The sequence below is a fragment of the Quercus robur genome, chromosome 2, assembly GCF_932294415.1.
Source record: "Quercus robur chromosome 2, dhQueRobu3.1, whole genome shotgun sequence".
Taxonomy (NCBI): domain Eukaryota; kingdom Viridiplantae; phylum Streptophyta; class Magnoliopsida; order Fagales; family Fagaceae; genus Quercus; species Quercus robur.
Window position 1 is genome coordinate 11,685,492 of NC_065535.1, and position 21,098 is coordinate 11,706,589.

The 21,098-nt window shown below is 35.0% G+C and overlaps 2 protein-coding genes across 3 annotated transcripts; both read left to right on the forward strand.

Annotated features, from left to right (window-relative positions):
* The first annotated feature begins 23 nt into the window (after positions 1 to 23).
* On the forward strand, positions 24 to 4,496 carry LOC126712368 (uncharacterized). 2 transcript variants are annotated; one of them, XM_050411672.1, is made up of 3 exons: positions 24 to 191; positions 310 to 375; positions 4,234 to 4,496. In XM_050411672.1, exons 1-3 carry the CDS (start codon positions 144 to 146, stop codon positions 4,291 to 4,293), a joined length of 174 nt encoding a protein of 57 aa, XP_050267629.1. In that variant the 5' UTR covers positions 24 to 143; the 3' UTR covers positions 4,294 to 4,496. The 2 variants fall into 2 exon arrangements, with proteins under 2 accessions (XP_050267629.1, XP_050267630.1); XM_050411673.1 differs by having other exon boundaries at positions 4,240 to 4,496.
* Positions 4,497 to 7,831: 3,335 nt separating this feature from the next.
* Positions 7,832 to 12,591, forward strand: LOC126712370 (probable pre-mRNA-splicing factor ATP-dependent RNA helicase DEAH5). Its single transcript, XM_050411674.1, has 2 exons — positions 7,832 to 11,358; positions 12,034 to 12,591. Exons 1-2 carry the CDS (start codon positions 8,141 to 8,143, stop codon positions 12,425 to 12,427), a joined length of 3,612 nt encoding a protein of 1,203 aa, XP_050267631.1. The 5' UTR covers positions 7,832 to 8,140; the 3' UTR covers positions 12,428 to 12,591.
* The last annotated feature ends 8,507 nt before the right edge of the window (positions 12,592 to 21,098 follow it).

Here is a 21,098-nt window from a genome sequence, read left to right on the forward strand (position 1 = left end):
GACCCGACCCGAAATGTTTTTATAAAACACAAAATAGATTTAAAAACCGAAAGAAAAGAGCAGTCCACAAATCAGGAGGTGTGAGTGATCTGGATTAGGGTTTAGGCAGTTTGGACAATTGCAACTTCTAGCCATTACCGATCATGACTCCACCTCCAGGCCCTTATTCTGGCGCTAGCACTCTCGCCCTGGTACCTACTTCTTTATCAATTTCTCTGTTCAATTTCACTGACCTTTTTTTTTTTTTTTTAATAAAAAAAAAAAATTTTAATTTCGATATTCAAAGTGTGATTTCTTTTGTGTTTGTAGGTGGCGCGTGCTTCTGCTTTCACTTTTGGTGTTGTTTATGGAGGCATCAAGCTTAAGGTTCTCAAGGTACTTACTTGTCCACTCTTTCTACCTTAGATCCACTTCTTAATTATTTATTTCATTTTTTTTTTCTTTGGATGAATATTTATTTTATTGCTAATTGTTGCAAATGTGTAAATGGTTTTAATTCCTTTGCTCTTCTTGGATTATTCCATTGAAAGACAAAAAGTATACCAAGTATGATTGTAATTTAAGATTTCTTCACAACAAATCACATTTCAGAACACATCAAAGCTGTACCCGTCTACGTATCCGTTCATTATAGAGATTGCAATAAAATGCTGCTCGAAGAATATCTACTTTGTTTCGTATTATTGAATGTGTGATTATTTGCGGACCATAACTCGAGCCACATTACTATGTGAAGGAACAATTAGACCTTTGTTTCTAAGTTTGGAATGATGTCTTCTTTTTAATGAAATTTAATCTTACTTATCAAAAAATATTCTTTTAGATAACTTTAGTCAGCTAGGATATGCCTTGCCGAAGTTAGGTTGCTTTATGTTGGAAAGATTCATTTTTATTTAAAAATTATCTTAAGAAAAATTAAAGCTTTGGTGAATTAAAGAAAATTAGGAAGCAAGGTTATTTTGAAGTCTCTTGGGGAGCTCGATTTGCTTTTTATGAGCTATAGATATAGATTGTTTTGTCTTTAGAGCATAAGAATCTGTATATTGATGCCTGTAGTAATTTACTATAAATTTTTTCATAAAGGGGGAACTGCCTTAGGCAAGCATCCTTACAAGCTGTATTACTCACTAAATTAAGGGTCAAGATGGTCATGCCTATTATGTATCATAAACTCTTAGAGCGCTCGTTATTTGTTAACTATGTACTGATATATTATATAATACAGATATGTTGATATGTCTAATTTTGATATTCTCAGATTCAATAGGTTGGTTTGTGTGTGTTAGGTTAAAGGATGAATAGCAATGATAAAATTGATTTGGGAGTTATTTAAAGTGGAAGAAAACATGATCATCAATGAGCTCTAGCTCAAATGGGACTTCCTCCTACTTTAATAAAGGGATAGAGGGTAAGTTTGTGTGGCCAAGACCTACAGGGTGTGTGTGTTACTTTTCTTAAATTAAAATTTTTCCCCCTGAATTGTGTGTGTAACTTACCAAAAATAAAACAAAAGAGCACATCCACCATTATCCATATTGGATATTCATAGAAATTTAGAATTTTTCAAGTTTCTAACTTTCTAAGACACTATATCTTGAATTTTACATTTAAAACCTTTTTTTCTTAAGAAGTATCCTTGTCGTATCCATGAAAAAAAAATCTTATTGATTCCAACATATGTGATACAAATACATATTGGGGGTGTTTGGTTCGCTTGATGCTACACCAAGTGCAATGTTACATTATTGTAATCCTAGATTCATGTAATGTGATTAATGGAATCCAACATTACAATGTTTGGCTGGTTAATTACATTACCAATGTACTGTTAGAATGCCATTACAATTTTACAATGAATTTCCAGAATTGTCCATTTAAATAATTAAATAACATTCTTTTAAATAAAAATTCATAAAATATTTGAACAAAATTTTCCTTCACTTTCTCATTAACCAAACAACTCAAATTTACAATATATTTATATCACAATTTTTTTTTTTTTCAGTTCTACTTTCTTGGACTTTCTCACCAACCAAACGATCAAACTCCACCATATCACAACCACGCAGAAAATAAAGATTTTCTAGAAGAAAAACTCCATACAAACAACTCAAAAATTTTAAAAAAAACAAACAAACAAATTTCTTCCACAATTTCTCTTTTCTCGGACTTTCTCACCAACCAAACAACATATCAAGATTTTCAAGAAGAAAAACTCCACACGAAATCAAGCCAGGAATAAATCCTTCAATGGAACAAGCCTCTCTCTCCTCAAACCCTAGCTTCTTCAGGTCCCACATCGTCAACCCTAGGAAGATCGGTGTGTTTGGTTCAGGGACTATTAACCCCACTGATTTCGGCTTCAAACCCCATAGAAAATCAGAGATGACAATGTAGTCTTCGTCTTCATCAACGCTGCCTCCTCCAGTGAAGTCTCCATCTTCATCTTCATCGGCTAGAACTTGATCCAAAGAGAGAGAGAGACAGAAATTGATTTGAAGAGAGAGAGAGAAAGAGAGAGAGAGAGAGAGAGACAGACAGACAGACAGAGAGAGAGAGAAAGAGGGGCTGGGTTTGATGATAGAGGATGCTAGGGTTTGAAAATATTTATGGGCAATTTTGTAAATATAATTTATTACTATGGGCAATTTTGTCATTTCATTAAATTATTATCTCCCACCCATAAGTAATGTAAGATCACCTCCATTTAAGAAGGTGGTGTGATTAAGGTGATATAGTATATTTTGTGATCTTACATTACCTTAATGTTAGAAAAAACTAAGTGAACCAAACACCTTAATGTCACATTACCGTAATGTGCACCACATTAAGGGCACATCACGGTGAACCAAATGCCTCCATTAGGTATGGGTACAATGGCTATTTTGATGTATTTGTGCTTCATATTTTGTTATTAATAAGTGAAATAGGTAATAACACATCAGTTATGACTTCCCTTTGTATGGGGCAACAAACCCAAAACATTACAAAAAATATGAGCATTACTTATAAAAAAAAGGGGATTGGATGCAGGATTGCAGGGCTTGCTTAGTCCCATAACTTTCAAGAGTTTGGTGTTTGGATAAATCCAACTGGCTAGTGTGAATTCCCACTTACTAAAACACTTTAATTGCCAATAAACATGGTCTTCCACGTCACCATTCCTTTTGCTATGATGCACTACAATCAACATATCACACACAGCCCACTTAATGATTTTTCTGAAGTTCTAAGAAATTGATTGTGCTGCTCCCTGAGTTCACCCCCGGTGTGTACATGGGTGGTTTTTTTTCAATAAAATTTTCAGAACTTATCCAAAAAAATAAAAATAAAAATCTGCAGTTCTTTTTGGTGCTCAATTTGATCATTTATCAAGATCAAGAATGTGTACATTGTCAAAATCTGAGTGGATGATGACCATCAAAGTAAACTCTAATTAAAGATGAACCAATTACTAGAGTAGAAATTTTAAAGGATATGGGAATGGGTGATCCAAGAGTGGAGGTCCATATGCTAGGATCAGCTGAGCAATTGGCCTCTGCCCTATTGTTATGGGTGGGTTTGAAAGTTGTAGTTGGAGTCACCATGCTTGCACTTGTACTGCCTTTTAGATGATAAAAAGATTCAGTGTTGATTAGTTGTGATGTGTAGGTAATTCAACTAGGAAAGATTGTGGATACCTAGCTGAGTTAGTCAGATCATTAGGAAGGGAAGAAAAAGATGAGAAAGACAAGAAGTCTGTTCATTGAGGATATGTTTTGGGGCTGTGGAGATCTCTTTTTTATTTTTAATAATAATGCTGTGTTGATAGAATGCATATTGAGGCATTATTTCAAGAAAGAGCCACCACTATCTTGTCATTTTAATTGCTAAGCATGCTCAAATTTAGTGGTTGAAGCGACATCAAAAAGCTGGGAGCTTACTAATATACACTAGTGTGGTGAAGTAGAATAGAAATATTTTTTTCCCATTTCAAAGCAGATCTAGTCTGTTTCTGAAAGCATTTGTTTACTTTGTGTTCTATATTTTTATTTGAAAATATTTTTGTCTTTATTTATATATACATTTATTTATTTATTCCCCCACCCCATCTGCTGCCTTTCTTGCTTTTATACTAATATAAAATTTTGATGTTGGAGATAAATCAAAGAAATTAAAATTTCTTCAAGTATCGTTTAATATATGGCAGTCAAAACTCAAAGGAATTAATTATTTTTGCCCCTTTGTTACCAGGCAAAGGCAAAGACAAAGGCAAACGCACATAAGAAGGCAGAAGCTAAGGATCATCATTGATGGGCCCTGGTAGTTACATTTTGCACGACTGGCAGTGAGATACGCACAGAGAGAGAGAGAGGAGACAGACAGCTTCACTTATGTTTCTTTTATAAGATGAAGATATTTTTTTCTTTTATAATGATCTTTTGGGTATTTGTTGGCTCTCTGGCCCTGTACGATGTCCTTTTATGAATGGCAGATGGATAGTTTGTTGCGGCTAATGGCATGATTGTTCAAGCATATGCATTTCTTTTCCTCAATAATATATTACTTGTATGGCGTTCGTGCTTTATTCTAGATTTTCAAATTGGTTACTGATTCATTGAGATTGTTGTGTAGAGAAATTGATCATTAGAAGGTGGGGTGGGAAAAACCATACAGGGGGAAACACGTGAAAGCTTCTTCCTATGTCTGTTGACGTTCATATGCCCCTTATATTCTACATGACAGTAATACTGGAAATGCTGTTAATTTTGTAGCAGCGACATGATTCAGTTTTACTTTTGTGGTCATATATTCAATAGGAGCCTAACTGATTATTTTTTTTTTGGAGAATAGCTTGACTGATGATTGAATGACATTTACCCCTAATATTCAGTACTATTGATATGATGGTTGGTAGCTACGGATCTCAACAAACTGTGTACCTAGGTGCAGCAGAGGGTTTACAGGTTGGTTCAACATGCTGGATTTGGAGGGGGATAGAGAGCTGCAAATCTATCATTAACAAAAGCATATGTATTTTTGAATATTAGGGTATTGCTGGATCCCTGGGCTTGATGGGTTCAAACCGAACCCTGAACCCCAAAGATGAAGATTTTCAATACAACCCCATATGGTTGTTAATCTAATAAATTCAAATGATAAAATTTGAGACAGGGAAGATCTATTGGATGAATGATGAAAGTTCTAAAGAAGAAATTCTCAATCATCCCTTGCCGTTCTTACCACCAGAGGATTGTGTGATATGGGTGGGAGATAGAAAGTTCCTTTGCTGTAAAATAAGCCTATTGGCTCCTGTGGAAGCGTCGTTTTAGAAGGGAGATTCAATATTTGTGTGATTGTGTCTTCTATAAAGATTGAACCTGGATGAAAAATATTTCTGTGGAGAATTGTAGTTGGTGTTTTAGTTTTAGTTTTAGTTTTATCCTTTAAAAGGTAAAGTTGGCCCAGCATAGGAAAGTCTTAAACATAGATTGCCCCCTTTGTGGAGTAATGGAAGATTCTACTTTTCTTCTATTTAAAAGGTGTCTAATAATCCAGCACAAAAGGAGGAGTCCAATTGCAAAGGCCTTTGTTTCAAATCCAAATGTGGTTTTAATTCAGATGCCTTTTCAGTCAATTCTTTGGAATTATTAACCAACCTACAGAGCATTTAGGTAAAGGTATTGATAATTTGATAGTAACCTGTGTTGTATTGATAATTTTGCTAGATTCTCTCGACAACGGAACTCCTTGACTATGGATGGGTTAATTTGACAACTTCATATGGCTTATAATTCCTATTCTCCTAAGATGGCCACTAATAATAGTAACAGGTTTTGTGAAGTAACATGGTTGGGTTAAACCTCCCTTTAGTTACATAAAACTTGACTTTGATGCGACTACAGATCAATGACACTTGGTTTACTTTGTTGTTGAGGAGTCATGGGGGAAAGAGCTAGAAAATTTGGACCAAGCTCATTCCCAAATGTGATCCTAATATAGTTGCAGCTTTAGTTGTAGATGCGCAGTATGTTTAGCAATTGAATTAGAAGGTAGTAATTCCCCAAGGGTTGACTTAGTGGTTCTAAGGCCTCATGATATTTATAAGATTATGGATTCATTTTGGAGCTACTCCCATTAAATTCCTCCTTGTAATAACCTAGTACGTGTAGGATGGGGGATTGCATACACTCGAGGAAATAATCAGATATTTGATGTGAGTTTTTATTTTCTTTGAAAGTGGAGTTTGATAGGTAATTTTAAAATTTTCAATTAAGCGTTATGTTTTTAATTTTTTGTTTATTGATAAATCACTTTCAATTAGGCAATATATTTTGTTTTGTTTTTTGAGATTAGATAATAGGCATTTTTAAAGTAAGTAAAATAGGACACTATATTATCTTTATATATTAATCTTTATAGTTTATATATTAAGAGGATTCATAAAGTTAGTTATAATTTCAGAAATGTCAAAAATACCCCTAATTTAACTAGATAATCCTTATTCTTAAAAAATATAAAATAAGGTTAAAATTGTAATTCAACAAAATTCAGAAGAAAAAAAAAACTACCGGAGAAATTTTTTTCCTAAAAATTAGCATACTCTCTATTTCAATATATCTCACGCACATTTGATACATTTTTTTTTCCTAAAAATTAGCACACACTAAACCCAACAGTTTACTCTATTTCAAATTCTAAATTTTAGTTTCTTAAAAATCACTTCTTGTGTATTCTCACTAATAATAGAAAAATTCAAATTGAAAAATTACATTAAACTCAAAAAAAAAAAAAAAAAAGTCTCATCGCATATGCGAAGTGCATGTAATGAGGCTAATACTTAATTAATAGGAAATAAAAAATTATCTTGTGGGATCCAGTTAGCTCAATTGGTAAAGTTTTTTATAATTAAATAAGAAATCTGTGATTCAACTCTTGCCTACACCATAATTTTCAATTTAGTGTTTTTTTTTTTTTTTTTTTTGGTTTTTGTTTTAATTTTTTCAAATCTCTTCTTCTTTATTTTTGAATTATTAAAAAAATGTCATTTTTAATGTACTCCCTTTTTTTCATTTTAATGATTTATTTATTTATATTGGTGTTTGTTGTTTTCTCTTCACATCTGTTTTGTATTTTTTTTCTTTTATTTTTTTTTTCATTTTAATGAATGTATTTTCTATGTCCAAAATAAAAATCAATATGTGTGTGGTTTAATTGGATAAAATGGAGAAATGTCTCAAATTGAGATGAATGGAAAATTATGACATTAAACCAAAAAAAAACCTCTTTGTGCATGTGACGAAACTAGTTTTATTTGTTTAGATGATATAGGTGGAGTTTGGATCCACGTTTCTACGTTCACATTTGTGCGTTTGCGAGTTTTCTCTTTTTTTTTTTCTTTTTTTTTAGATTAGCGCCTGGTACACTGTTCATGGGACATGAATAGTACACCAAGACATATGAATAGTAAAAAAGGATGAACAGTAATTTTTTATATATTTAAAAATTATTTTACTATAGTGTTTTCAGTTTTCAGCAAAATAAGTTGTATTCAAACGGATCCATAAAATCATTTTAATTTGGAATTGAGATTTTTTTTATCTACAAAGACTCGTGAATTCTAATTAATTTTTTTTAATAATTTAAATAATACAGTAGAAGAGGAGGGAAATTTTAATTAATTTAAACTAACATAATTTAGTGCTATAAATGATTCTAAAACTATAAAATAAAAAATACAGATATAGATATAGATATAAAGTTTTTTGTTTTTTGTTTTTTGTTTTTTTTGGTTTTTTGTTTTTTTTTTTTTTTGATAGGTGATAAAAACTACAATTATTTAGAACGTATAGAGAATAGAGTACAGTCCATCCTTCAAAATTCAAAATCAAATCCAGAAGCGGCGATGTGTAATTTCTGAAGGATAAAAGCCCAAAATCTTATTTCAAGGCGGCGATGCGTAAATCTCTGTTACTTCGCATATATACTCCGATTTCAAAGCGGTGAGTTTTAGTTATATATAGTATTTCCTTAGTACCAACAATTTAAACTTTCACACAGTGGAATTAGGGTTTCGCTTATCAAAAATCCCTAAATCCTCAAATCTCTCCCTCTATCTTTTTTCCTTCATTGAATCTCTGCTATATCTGTATCTTCAACAATGGCCCCCGCCGCTAAAGACGACGGGTTGAAGAAGCTCGAATACCTGTCACTCGTCTCCAAGGTTTGCTCTGAACTCGAAACGCATTTAGGGTTTGGAGACAAAGTTCTCGCCGAGTTCATCACCGATTTGGGCAGAAACTGCGAGACCGTCGACGAATTCGACTCGAAGCTGAAAGAGAATGGTGCTGAGATGCCCGATTACTTTGTCCGTACGCTTTTGACGATTATCCACGCCATTCTTCCTCCGAAGCCGAAGGAATCGAAGAAGGAAAGCGTTGTGGACGGTGAGAAACCTAAGTATGGTGCCCTAGCGATTGCGGATACTAGGGAAAGAGCTAAGGAGCTCGATAGGGAAATCGAACTGGAGGCCCGAGAGCGGCGTAGAGAGAGGGAAGAAGAAGAAGAAGCAGAAGATAGGCATAGAGGTAGAGACAGGGACAGAGATAGAGATAGAGGTAGAGGTAGAGGTAGAGATAGGGACAGAGATAGAGATAGAGATCGAAACAGAGATGGAGAAAGAGATCGAGACAGAAGAGATAGGCGTGGTTACGACAGAGACGAGAGGCGTAGAGAAAGGGATGTTGAAGATGATGAGTATGATGATAGAAGAGACTACAGGAGTAAAGGAAGGCATGGCGATCGCCATGAGAAGCATTGGAGGGACGATGAGAATGAAGATAATAGTGGTAATGTTGATTATAGGAGAGGCAATAAGGATCGGCGGTACCACTCAGATGAGCCGGAAGTTTATAAGGTTTACAAGGGAAAGGTTTCGAGAGTGATGGACTCTGGCTGCTTCGTGCAATTGAGTGATTTTAAGGGGAAAGAGGGTATAGTCCATGTTTCGCAGATTGCAACTCGGAGGATTACTAATGCCAAGGATGTTGTGAAGCGGGATCAGGAGGTTTATGTGAAGGTGATCTCTGTTTCGAATCAGAAGATGAGTCTTTCAATGAGGGATGTCGATCAGCATACTGGTAAGGATCTTCTTCCGCTGCCGAAGGGTCCGGAGGATGATTTGAATAGGGCAAACCCAACTGGGACGAGGGAGGGGCCTACTATGAGGACGGGCCTTTCGGGGATTAGGATAGTGGAGGAGGATGATGTTGTTCCTTCCCGGAGACCGTTGAAGAGGATGAGTTCGCCAGAGAAGTGGGAAGCGAAGCAGTTGATTGCTTCAGGTGTTTTGACACTTGCAGACTATCCCACTTATGATGAGGAAGGAGATGGATTATTATATCAAGAAGAGGGTGCTGAGGAGGAGCTTGAGATTGAGATGAATGAGGATGAACCAGCGTTTCTACACGGGCAGAGCAGGTATTCAATGGATATGTCACCTGTGAAAATTTTTAAGAATCCAGAAGGGTCTTTGAGTCGTGCAGCGGCACTTCAGTCTGCGCTTATAAAGGAGCGCAGAGAAGTAAGAGAACAGCAGCAGAGAACTATGCTGGACTCTATTCCTAAGGATTTGAATCGTCCTTGGGAAGACCCTATGCCTGAGACGGGTGAGAGGCATCTAGCACAGGAGCTTAGAGGTGTTGGTTTATCAGCATATGATATGCCAGAGTGGAAGAAGGATGCTTATGGACAATCACTTAGCTTTGGGCAGAGATCGAAGCTGTCCATTCAGGAGCAGAGGCAGAGCTTGCCAATCTACAAATTAAAGAAGGAACTCGTTCAGGCGGTGCATGAAAATCAAGTCCTAGTTGTAATTGGTGAGACTGGTTCGGGTAAGACAACTCAGGTAACTCAGTATCTAGCAGAAGCTGGATACACAACGAAGGGTAAAATTGGCTGTACTCAGCCCCGTAGGGTGGCTGCAATGTCTGTGGCTAAGAGGGTTGCTGAAGAGTTTGGTTGTCGTTTGGGTGAGGAAGTTGGATATGCTATTCGATTTGAAGATTGTACTGGTCCAGATACTGTCATCAAGTACATGACTGATGGTATGCTTCTTAGGGAAATTTTGATCGATGAAAACCTTTCTCAGTACTCTGTTGTTATGCTTGATGAAGCACACGAGAGGACTATACACACAGATGTTCTTTTTGGATTACTCAAGCAACTAGTAAAACGGAGACCCGACCTGCGCTTGATTGTCACGTCTGCAACACTGGATGCGGAGAAGTTTTCAGGGTATTTCTTTAACTGTAATATATTTACAATTCCTGGTAGAACTTTTCCTGTTGAGATACTCTACACCAAACAGCCAGAAAGTGATTACCTGGATGCATCTCTAATTACTGTGCTACAGATCCACTTGACAGAACCTGAAGGAGACATCCTTCTCTTCTTGACTGGTCAGGAGGAGATTGATTTTGCGTGCCAGTCTCTTTATGAAAGGATGAAGGGGCTAGGTAAAAATGTTCCAGAATTGATTATTCTACCGGTTTATAGTGCACTTCCTAGTGAAATGCAGTCAAGGATATTTGAACCTGCACCTCCGGGGAAGAGGAAAGTGGTAGTTGCTACCAATATCGCTGAGGCATCTTTGACAATTGATGGAATTTATTATGTTATTGATCCTGGGTTTGCAAAGCAGAATGTGTATAACCCAAAGCAAGGGCTTGATTCGCTGGTCATAACTCCTATTTCACAAGCTTCAGCCAAGCAGAGAGCTGGGCGTGCTGGGCGTACGGGACCTGGGAAATGTTATCGTCTCTACACAGAGAGTGCATACCGCAATGAGATGTCCCCTACTTCAATTCCTGAAATACAGAGGATAAATCTTGGGTTGACTACGCTTACCATGAAAGCTATGGGGATAAATGATCTTCTGTCTTTTGATTTCATGGATCCACCTTCTCCCCAAGCTCTCATTTCTGCCATGGAACAGCTGTACAGTCTAGGAGCTCTTGATGAGGAGGGGCTTCTGACCAAATTGGGCCGGAAAATGGCAGAATTTCCTCTTGAACCACCATTATCTAAGATGCTGCTTGCCAGTGTGGACCTTGGATGCAGTGATGAGATTTTGACTATCATTGCAATGATTCAAACAGGGAATATCTTCTACAGGCCTAGAGAGAAACAAGCACAAGCTGATCAGAAGAGGGCCAAGTTTTTCCAGCCAGAGGGAGACCATCTGACATTACTTGCGGTTTATGAGGCTTGGAAAAGTAATAACTTTTCTGGGCCCTGGTGTTTTGAGAACTTTGTTCAGTCTAGATCCTTGAGGAGGGCACAGGATGTCAGAAAACAGCTACTCACCATCATGGACAAGTATGCTTTCTATTTTCTTTTGAAGTTGTTCTATTGTTTCCTGCCTTTATCTTTGCTCCAAGTGTTTCTTTCATATCTTCTGCAAATTTTAGGCACCTGAGACTAATCTCTTGGGTGTCCTTGTGTGTCTGTATTTCTTTAGTAGTGTCTTATTATTTTGCATCTTATACTAGTAAATTGAGAATATTGTTTTCTTTTCATGCTTGAAAGAATAGTGTTTGTTGTCCATCCTAGTTTGGATACCACAATTATGATATTTGGTCCCTAAGCACCAAATAGGTCAAATGGCATTTCCTGGCCTTTCCAAGGGAGACTTCCAGGGTTTGAGTCCCCCCTCCCACACTTAAATGTAACAAACTGTATGTCTGTGTGGTATCAATCTGTGTGATATCAGGACTTTTCATGAGCCCTAATGCTTGCTGGAAGAGAAGTTTACTTTTTCCCTCATTATCCATTTAACTAGTTGCAAAATTGGCAGCAAATGCTATAGACAACTTTTAATTTGTTGATTTAGCTAATCATTACTGTACCTTTTTGAATATATAATTTTATGGGTGCCATATCTGTTCTACTGGTTTTGTTGATGAAGCAATAGGTGATTATTGTTTATAGTTTTTTGTCTGTGGAGCTTACTTGACACATTTATACTGATATATGAAGTTTAAACCATTGCAGATATAAATTGGACGTAGTGGCTGCTGGGAGAAATTTTACAAAGATCCGAAAGGCGATTACTGCAGGGTTCTTTTTCCATGCATCTAGAAAGGACCCACAAGAGGGCTATAGGACCCTAGTAGAGAACCAACCGGTCTATATACATCCAAGCAGTGCTCTTTTCCAGAGGCAACCTGACTGGGTCATCTACCATGAGCTGGTGATGACTACAAAGGAGTACATGCGAGAGGTCACAGTTATTGATCCTAAATGGCTCGTGGAACTGGCGCCTAGATTTTTCAAAGTAGCAGATTCTACAAAGTTGAGCAAGCGAAAACGACAAGAAAGGATTGAGCCACTCTATGACAGATATCATGAGCCGAATTCTTGGCGTTTGAGTAAACGCCGTGCTTGAGATGTATTAGCGTCATTCATTTTGATTATGAGTATTGCTGTAAATGCTGTTTTCCTTGTATAATTTTCTGATTATATTTTGACATGCTAGAGACCCTTGAAATGATAATGATCAAAAGTTTTCCCAAATTTGAGATGTTGGGTCATTTGCTGGTTTTCAGTTAACACTGATCTTAGTTTACATTACTGCGTTTTATTAATTGAAGTTATGACTCTTGACTTAATTTTGTCTGTTCAATCCAAAATATTAAGGAACTTATCCTCTTAGTCTGTAAGTGGTTTGCTTGTGTAATATGGGATATGCAAAGAATACTTGCTGAAGTCTTTAAAATGGACTTGTCAGAATCTGGTTGACTATGGTTTCTCCCTAATTTGGTCCTTGGTAGCTTTACATTTTTCTTAGTTAGATGAATTCTTTATCTGAACAGAATTTGGATGAAGTTTGGGGTGTTCTTTTATCTGCTGCAGTGAAGACCCAAGACTCTATGATGTTGCAGCCTAGGTTTTTGAGTATATGTGAGGCAAACTGTTATTGCAAAAGCTGTGAACTGGTCCTTGCAGCTTCAAGTTGTGGAATCTAAACTATGATGGAGCATGAGTATCAAAGAATCTGGCAAGGCAGGTATCTTTCCTTACAAAGCCAGAGTATTTCTTTTACCTTTGAACATGCATTTTGTCAGTTTCCTCATTTGTTTAGTTCACCGGTCAGGATTATCATTTTGGCTTTTATCCTCTTCTGACTATATCTAATTACTCCGTAATCATCATTTCTTATTGCTTCATTACAAACTTTACGTGGTTGGACTTAAATAATATAAGTGTATGCATCCTCTTCAGCTATCCTAGGATTAATTATTAGGTGTATGCCAATGTTAATCTCTCATCTATACATATTTAATAACGGAGGCATAGCCATAAATTCAGCTTAGCCTCCTATTAAGCCACGTCAGCCTTATGAAAATCTCATCACCCCTCTCCCTTTCTCTTTGCTTGCAGAATGTTATCCCTTCTTAATTGCCATCCATCTTAACCTTTGAGGCGTTGAATTGAAGGCCAAATGAACCAGTGTAACATTCCTTGCGGGAGTTACTCCATGTTACAATATCTATCTATATATGATTTCATCTCTCCCCCTCTCAGCCCTTCCTTTCTCCTTTAAACCAATTTGCCTCGAGAATTGACTCTCTTTGTTGCCCTCCTTTATCTCCCTTCAACTCAGTCTCTCAATTTGAATCGTGTTACTCCGAATCGAAGCCTCTGATGATGGGTATGACACAGACACAAATAGGGGAATTTCTCTTCTGAAAAAGCATGTTGGGTGGCTTTGATTTCACTTTCAAATTCTCATTCAGAGTAAGCTAAGAAATTTGCAGCGTTTTGTATATGTTATTTTGGTATTATCTCGTGATTATATGTTATTTTTGAATGCCATATGTTCAATGAATCCCAGCGTTTTGTATATGGTTTGATAATTAAATTAAACGAAAAAACCTCTTCAACTGATGCTGAGGGGAAGGGTAGTTATCAAAAAATAAAAAGGAAAGAAGAAGGCGATCTTCTTGTGTTGTCTGCCGTAGATTTACTCAAACAGGTAAGGGAAATGACTAGTTTCCATTTTATTGAGTTTTCTTTAAATTGCTTAGTTCTACTCTGTGTAGAACCTGCTGTATAATTGATATGTGCATTCCATAGGCATGTGATAACCTCTGTTGAGGATGGATGGACGTTTTTATCATCTGTAATCAAATAGGAAGCTTTGGGTTCTAGTTAGCTTAATTGGTAAAGTCTTTGACGATTGAATAAGAGAGTGCTAGTTCAATCACATTTACCTATATAAAAAAACAAAAGTAATCAAATAGGAAGCTGAAGTTGTTTATCATCAAGTCCTGAGTTGTATGCTCGTGTTAGAAATAGTTTTATTTAATTATTTGGCCATGTTAAAATATTGAAGTCTAGATTTGGGATATGGAACAGCACTGTCTGCATATTTGCATCTTAAAGCTTTACAGCTTGAAGTTTGATACTGAGTCACTAGTAGTTGGAAAAAAACCAAACTATTTGCTTGCTTGGAAGTTGAAACAACCAATCTCTCTTGTATGCTTAATAGTTTTTAAGTTGAGTCGTATTAAAATATGAGTTATTAGGACTAAAAGAGAGAGAAGGAGAAAAGAAGTGGAGAGAGAGAGATTTGAGGAAAGGTATAGGGTTGCGTTAAGCTCTTTAGGCCCATATTTATATTAGGTTTTTTGCTATGACTAAGAGGATATCCTTATGCTAACGTAAAATAACAGGCTAATATAAAAAATATGGAGCAAATCTTAAGACTTTTGCGTTATCCGTGATTGTTGAATTGATATTGTTCTGAGCTGAAACATACAATGATGTCACTTTGGATCTATAAAGTTGCTCTGTCAAACTTCATTGTCAATGTCTTCCATTGTAATTGTGAGAAACCAGATCGCCTTATGTAAATAAATTGTCATGGTAGCTTTTTATTTCAAGATATTACTGCTTGAGATGAAGGAATTCCCTTACTAAATTTATTTCAGATAACTTCTGCGTAGTTATTTATTATTTATAAATCTTGATATAACTGTACCTGAAGTTCTTTTTCCTGGTTGAATAATTTTCAATTTGAAATATTTATAATCCTGGTCCTGACCAAAAAAAAGAAAAGAACAGCTTAGAAAGGACTTCAATTTAAGATGCTTGGTATTGATTGCAAGAGAATTATGGAAGATGAGCATGCTCTTCGAATTCACAGATACAATAAGCCTCTCTAGCTGTATACAAGCCAAAGCTTTTGCCTGAAGAGGATGTTAACCAGCGACTGCTCTGCCTGAGAGTTGAGACTCGAGGATGATCCTCTGCTCATTGTTGATGGTATGTTTCCTTGTTTTGTCTTCATAAATCTAAAATTTACTCGTCAACAAAAAATTGTCAAGCTTAATGTTGTTCCCATAAAATCATCATTGGTCACTGATATTGTTCTGTGGTTGTCATCATTTGAGCAAACACAACCCAGTAACTCTGGTATCACAGGGAGCGTTCTATATTCCACACTTGGAATAATGCACAGAACCTCTGTATATGAAATACAAGTGGATAGAGGTTCTTTTATTTTATGACAAAGTTTTAGTCATTAGAAAACTAGGCGTATGGTGTCACTCCATTTAAAATCAATTCAAGTAATTATTCTCTTTATATGGTGGAATGAAATTTTAAATAAAGATTGCCATATATTTTTGAGAGTATCAAAATTATATCTTTTCCATAAAATGAATAGTATATATATAAATATCCTAAACGACGTCTCCAGTAATTAATTTTCAATAATATAGCCAAGTCTTTTTTTTTTTTTTTTTTGAACCAACGGTAATATAGCCAAGCTTTTGATTCCATTGTTTTCCAAGTATCGCACTGCTTTCTGAATGTTCAATCCTAACAGCGATTAGATTTTAAATTGTCTTTGTCAAAAATCTGAAAGTGACATTACTTGGTCTTCTTTATAAAAAGAAGTAGGATTCAAATCCTTCTCCCATTCTAACAATTGAATTGCCATATATTATTATTATTTACTAACGGATGTCTCTAAGACATCTATTAATCATTCATTTTTTTATATTTTTTATGAGAAATTTTTTATCAGTACCTCTTAATTGGGCTCATATAAAATTGGGTTAAAGTTACTTGGTTAAATAATATTACAACTATTTAATTTGGATCCTTTCCTAGTAAAAAATTCTTTTTTTCTTTTTTGTTGATAACAAGGGTGTCCAAACTTTTTCGAATATTTAACTATCCCCTTAGGCATGTACAGATCTCTCGTCCCACAGGATTTCATGGATATTATAAAACTTTCGGAACTACTAGTAATTGCTAATGTAGGAGGTTCAATGTAAAAACTTTTTTTTTTTTTTTTTTTTTTTGGGCTTGAATAGCTTAAGCCTACTATTAGTCGATTATGGGTGTAACGGGCGGCTCAACCATTAAGGCTATGTTTGGTTTGGTGGATTTTGGAAAGGATGGAAAAAAATGAGTGGAAAATAGGAAAGAAAATGAATATGAGTGTTTGGTTGGAAGGAACAGAAGGAGAGAAAAATAGTAGGGTTAGCTGTTTTCTCTATGAGTCTACTAAATCTCAATCTCTCCAAAATAGGAAAAAAATTGGAGTGAAAATAGGGGGCAAATTTTTGGACTAAAATGCCCCCCCCCCCTCCCCCCCCCCCCTTCCAATGTTATGAGGTTTTGCTTCTTTTTTTTAGTCATTTGTTTCTTATTGACAGTTTTGTTTTGTTTTTTTTATTAGCTATTCGTTCCTGAGTCTTCTGGGTTAATATTGTAAAATTTAAAGTTTATTTGCGTTATACCAACTGTTCAAAGATAATTGGGAATCTGAGGAGAGAGACTGAATTTCGGCAATGGCATTGCCGAAATTCAGCCAAAAATAGGAGAGAGAATGAAGAAAGAGGAGAGAGAAAATCTTTGAATTTCGGCAATGGCATTGCCGAAATTCCACTGCCCAATTTTCCCACTCTTGTGCGTCCAAGTGTGCCCAAGTGTGGAGTGCTCTTAAAATAAAAAATAGCAATGACAGCAATGTCATTGCCGAAATAGGGGAATAATTTTTTTTTTAGCAATTATGATAATGGCATTGCCGAAAATGGAAAAAAAAAAAGTGGTTTCGAAATCTTTAGAAGAGTAAAAAACAGATTTCATGTCCATAATATTTTTACAATAAATCCCATATAATTAGTTATTATTAGTTAAAAAAATTGGTGACAACTAATTGTGGCAATGGCATTGCCGAAATAGGAAAAAAAAATTGTGGTAATATCATTGCCGAAATAGTAAAAAAATAAAAATGACAAACTACTTGAAACAATTACATTGCCGAAATAGGGAGAAAAAAATTGGAAATACCATTGCCCAAAAAATATTTTCCCCTATTTTGGCAACATTGCCGTAAATGGAAAAAAAAAAAGAAAAAAAAAGAAAAAGAAAGAAAACGGCAATGGGATTGCCGAAATAGGGGGGAAAATTCCCCCCTATTTCGGCAATCCCATTGCCGTTTTTTTTTTTTTTTTTTTTTTTTTTTTTTTTTTTTTCACAATTACGGCAACGGTATTGCCGAAATAGAGGGAAAAAATTTTTCCCCCTATTTCGGCAATCCCATTGCCGTTTTCTTTCTTTTTTTTTTTTTTTTCATTTACGGTAATGTTGCCGAAATAGGGGAAAATATTTTTTGGGCAATGGTATTTTCAATTTTTTTTCCCTATTTCGGCAATGTAATTGTTTCAAGTAGTTTGTCATTTTTATTTTTTTCACTATTTCGGCAATGATATTGCCACAATTTTTTTTTCCTATTTCAGCAATGCCATTGCCACAATTAGTTGTCACCAATTTTTTTAACTAATAATAACTAATTATATGTGATTTATTGTAAAAATATTATGGACATGAAATCTGTTTTTTACTCTTCTAGAGATTTCGAAATCACTTTTTTTTTTCCCATTTTCGGCAATGCCATTATCACAATTGTTAAAAAAAAAAAAAAATTATTCCCCTATTTCGGCAATGACATTGCCGTCATTGCTTTTTTTTTATTTTAAGAGCACTCCACACTCGGGCACATTCGGACGTACAGGACTGGGAAAATTGGGCAGTGGAATTTCGGCAATGCCATTGCCGAAATTCAAAGATTTTCTCTCTCCTCTTCCTTCATTCTCTCTCCTACTTTTTGGCTGAATTTCGGCAATGCCATTGCCGAAATTCAGTCTCTCTCCTCAGATTCCCAATTATCTTTGAACAGTTGGTATAACGCAAATAAACTTTGAATTTTACAATATTAACCCAAAAGACTCATTCGTTCCTCCTCTTTTTTTTTTTTTTTTTCCTGAGGTTTTGCTTTTTCTTTTTTAGCCATTTGTTTCTTATTGACAGTGTTGTTTTGTTTTTTTTATTAGCTATTCGTTCTTTTTTTTCCCAGTTTTTTTTTTTTTTTAGAAACCAAGTTTGGGTTCTTCATTCTTGTGCTCTTTTTAAAATGAAGTGTCCATTTGTATTATTTATACTATCTATAAAAAGATTTCTCTTTTTGAACTGCTCTTTAGACTAAACTTTTATATGATTTAAAAATACTCTTAGACCTTAAATTTAACAGGGATAAAACTTGAGAACAACCTGGTAAAAATATATCTCAAACTCCACTTAAAATACCTACAGAATAAGACACTCTCCTATTAATCCATAACTTCAAAACAAATTTATCCAAAATTTGTTTAAAAAAAAAAAACTTCACCGGTTTCTTTTATTTAATTTTTGGGTTGTGTCTAGGGATGGCAATTTTTCCCCGCCCCGCTTAACCCGCCCCTCCCCGCTTTGCCCCGCGCGGGTTTTCCCCGCCCCGCAAAAGCGGTGGGGCGGGGATGGGGCAAGATTTTAGCCCCGCATCACGGGGCGGGGCGGGGATGGGTTTAGGCTTTTTAGACCCACCCCGCCCCGCCTCGCCCGCGTTACTAAAGGTTATAATTATAAAATTTTCATACCCTAAAACCCTACTATTTAAACAAACATATTAATATTAGCATATTTTATTCTACTCAATGTGATTCTTTGCCTTTATTTTGTTGTGTTATACTATGAGATTTTTATTTATTTATTTTTTTAATGATTGTCTTGATAAACACTTGGATATATTATTCAATTTTTTCTAAAAATTGATTTGATTTGATGGGATAAATTTAGTTGTAATTTCAAGTATATTTTTATTAATGAAATAGGTTTCATTAAAAAAATTGTACTATTTGTAGGGCAAATTAACAAAAAGTAGAGTTTTACGGGGTGGGGCGGGGCTTCGTGGAGCCCCAAGGGGCGGGGATGGGGTGAGAAAGTATTCCCCGTCATGCGGGGCGGGGCGGGGATGGGGCAAGATAAAACTATGCGGGGCGGGGACGAAGACCCCATCCTTCGGCCCCGCCCCGCCCCATTGCCATCCCTAGTTGTGTCATAATCTAAAAATTGAGATGAATGGAAAATTATGACACTAGACAAAAAAAAAAGTAAAGCCTGTCACTAAAAAAAGAAAGACATTTATTATTGGTTAATATTTTTTTTAGAACACTCTTATTGGCTACTATAATGTCTTATTTATCTGTTTTGCAATATAAAAATATTAATTAAGACCCAAAAATTTAATAAATAAAAATTATTTTTAAAATATTATACTCTTTTCGAATCTTCAACATTTTATTAATACATTTTACTAAGTTTTTGGTAGTTTAAGAGTAAAAATTTTAATTTTCCAAAAATTTTACTTTTCATTTCTCTCTATATCAAAATTAAAATTAGAATTAATAGTTTTTGGAACAAATTCATTACTAAAAATTCATTGTTCAATAACTAAGGTCCAAAATTGTCAAGAGAGACAATGACCATTTAAAATATGATATTTATTCTGATACTGATTGTTTCAATATTTTTAGAATTAAAAGTTTTAAATTAAGTTTTATAAATATATGAAAATAAACTAATTAATATATTAAATTAAGTTTTAAAATATGTTTCTAATTCATGTATCGCTTATAAAATATTAAGTAATAATACATTTTATATTTACATCTGAACCTAAAATGTGTTAAGTCAACCCTATACTAGGCTCTATTTTTACAAACCGTAAATTTGAGCGACGTATGAAAAGAATCTATCTGAAACTGAATTTTGGTATTTAATAGAAACAACACCGTTTATAATCTACAAGTTTTTAAAACCTTTTGTTTTATATTTAAAATACTTTACGCCTATGAAAAATCTTCATAAAAATATGGCCATATTTTTTGCATGAAAGAAATTTAACATGCTAATAACATAGTTAATATTGCATAATTTTGGCATGATCATAGTGATATTTGTAATTTAAAAAAAAAAAAAAAAAAAAGAGTTTAAAGTTTTTTTTTTTTTTTTTTTTAAATCAAAATAATGACTTTTTGTAAAGAAGTGTTTAACGATAGTACCACTATTTAGGATATTGAAAGAAATTAATAATTCTTCATAAAAATGTCTCATTTTAAATTACCGATTTATACCATAAAATGTGTTGAGTCGGCCGTAGGTGTGACTCTATTCTAACCTTCATAACAATCCTAGCAATTTCATTGATGTAACCCTAGTTTTGAGTGAACAACATAGATTTAAATGATATTAATTATAATTTGATAAGACATGTCTAAGAAGTGTGTTTGGCTAAATTTCCATTTTTAGTTCTCATCACCCATAACTCATCAAAATGAGTGATGAGTGAGTGAAAATGAAAACAACATTTTGGTGTTTCCGAGTGATGCAAACAGAGTAATGGTAGCAATGTTGTAATTCCAATCAAGCTATGGGCCCACGGTTAGTGTGTTGTCTAATCCCTGCCAGCCCATCAACAATGGGTCTCCAACATAAATGTGTTGTTGTGGAGTGTTTGTGCTTTATCATCTCGGTGGCCTAGAAGCTAAAATCGGCTGAAGTTCTTGGTTTCGGTTTCCACAAGGAATCAAAGGGGAAATCAGAAGTGCCTAAGGGTCACCAAATAGCCCATGGCCTGACCTAGAAGCCCAACAGCCCATTGGGCTAATGGGCGGCCTGACCCATTGTTATTGAGAACCATGGATAGCCCACTAGCCTAGTGG

Coding starts and splice junctions, on each gene's coding strand:
- LOC126712370 (XM_050411674.1), top strand. CDS start 8,141: ATGGCCCCCGCCGCTAAAGACGACGGGTTGAAGAAGCTCGAATACCTG. Junction 11,359..12,033: donor CTACTCACCATCATGGACAA/GTATGCTTTCTA, acceptor AAACCATTGCAG/ATATAAATTGGACGTAGTGG.
- LOC126712368 (XM_050411672.1), top strand. CDS start 144: ATGACTCCACCTCCAGGCCCTTATTCTGGCGCTAGCACTCTCGCCCTG. Junction 192..309: donor GCGCTAGCACTCTCGCCCTG/GTACCTACTTCT, acceptor TTGTGTTTGTAG/GTGGCGCGTGCTTCTGCTTT. Junction 376..4,233: donor TCAAGCTTAAGGTTCTCAAG/GTACTTACTTGT, acceptor CTTTGTTACCAG/GCAAAGGCAAAGACAAAGGC.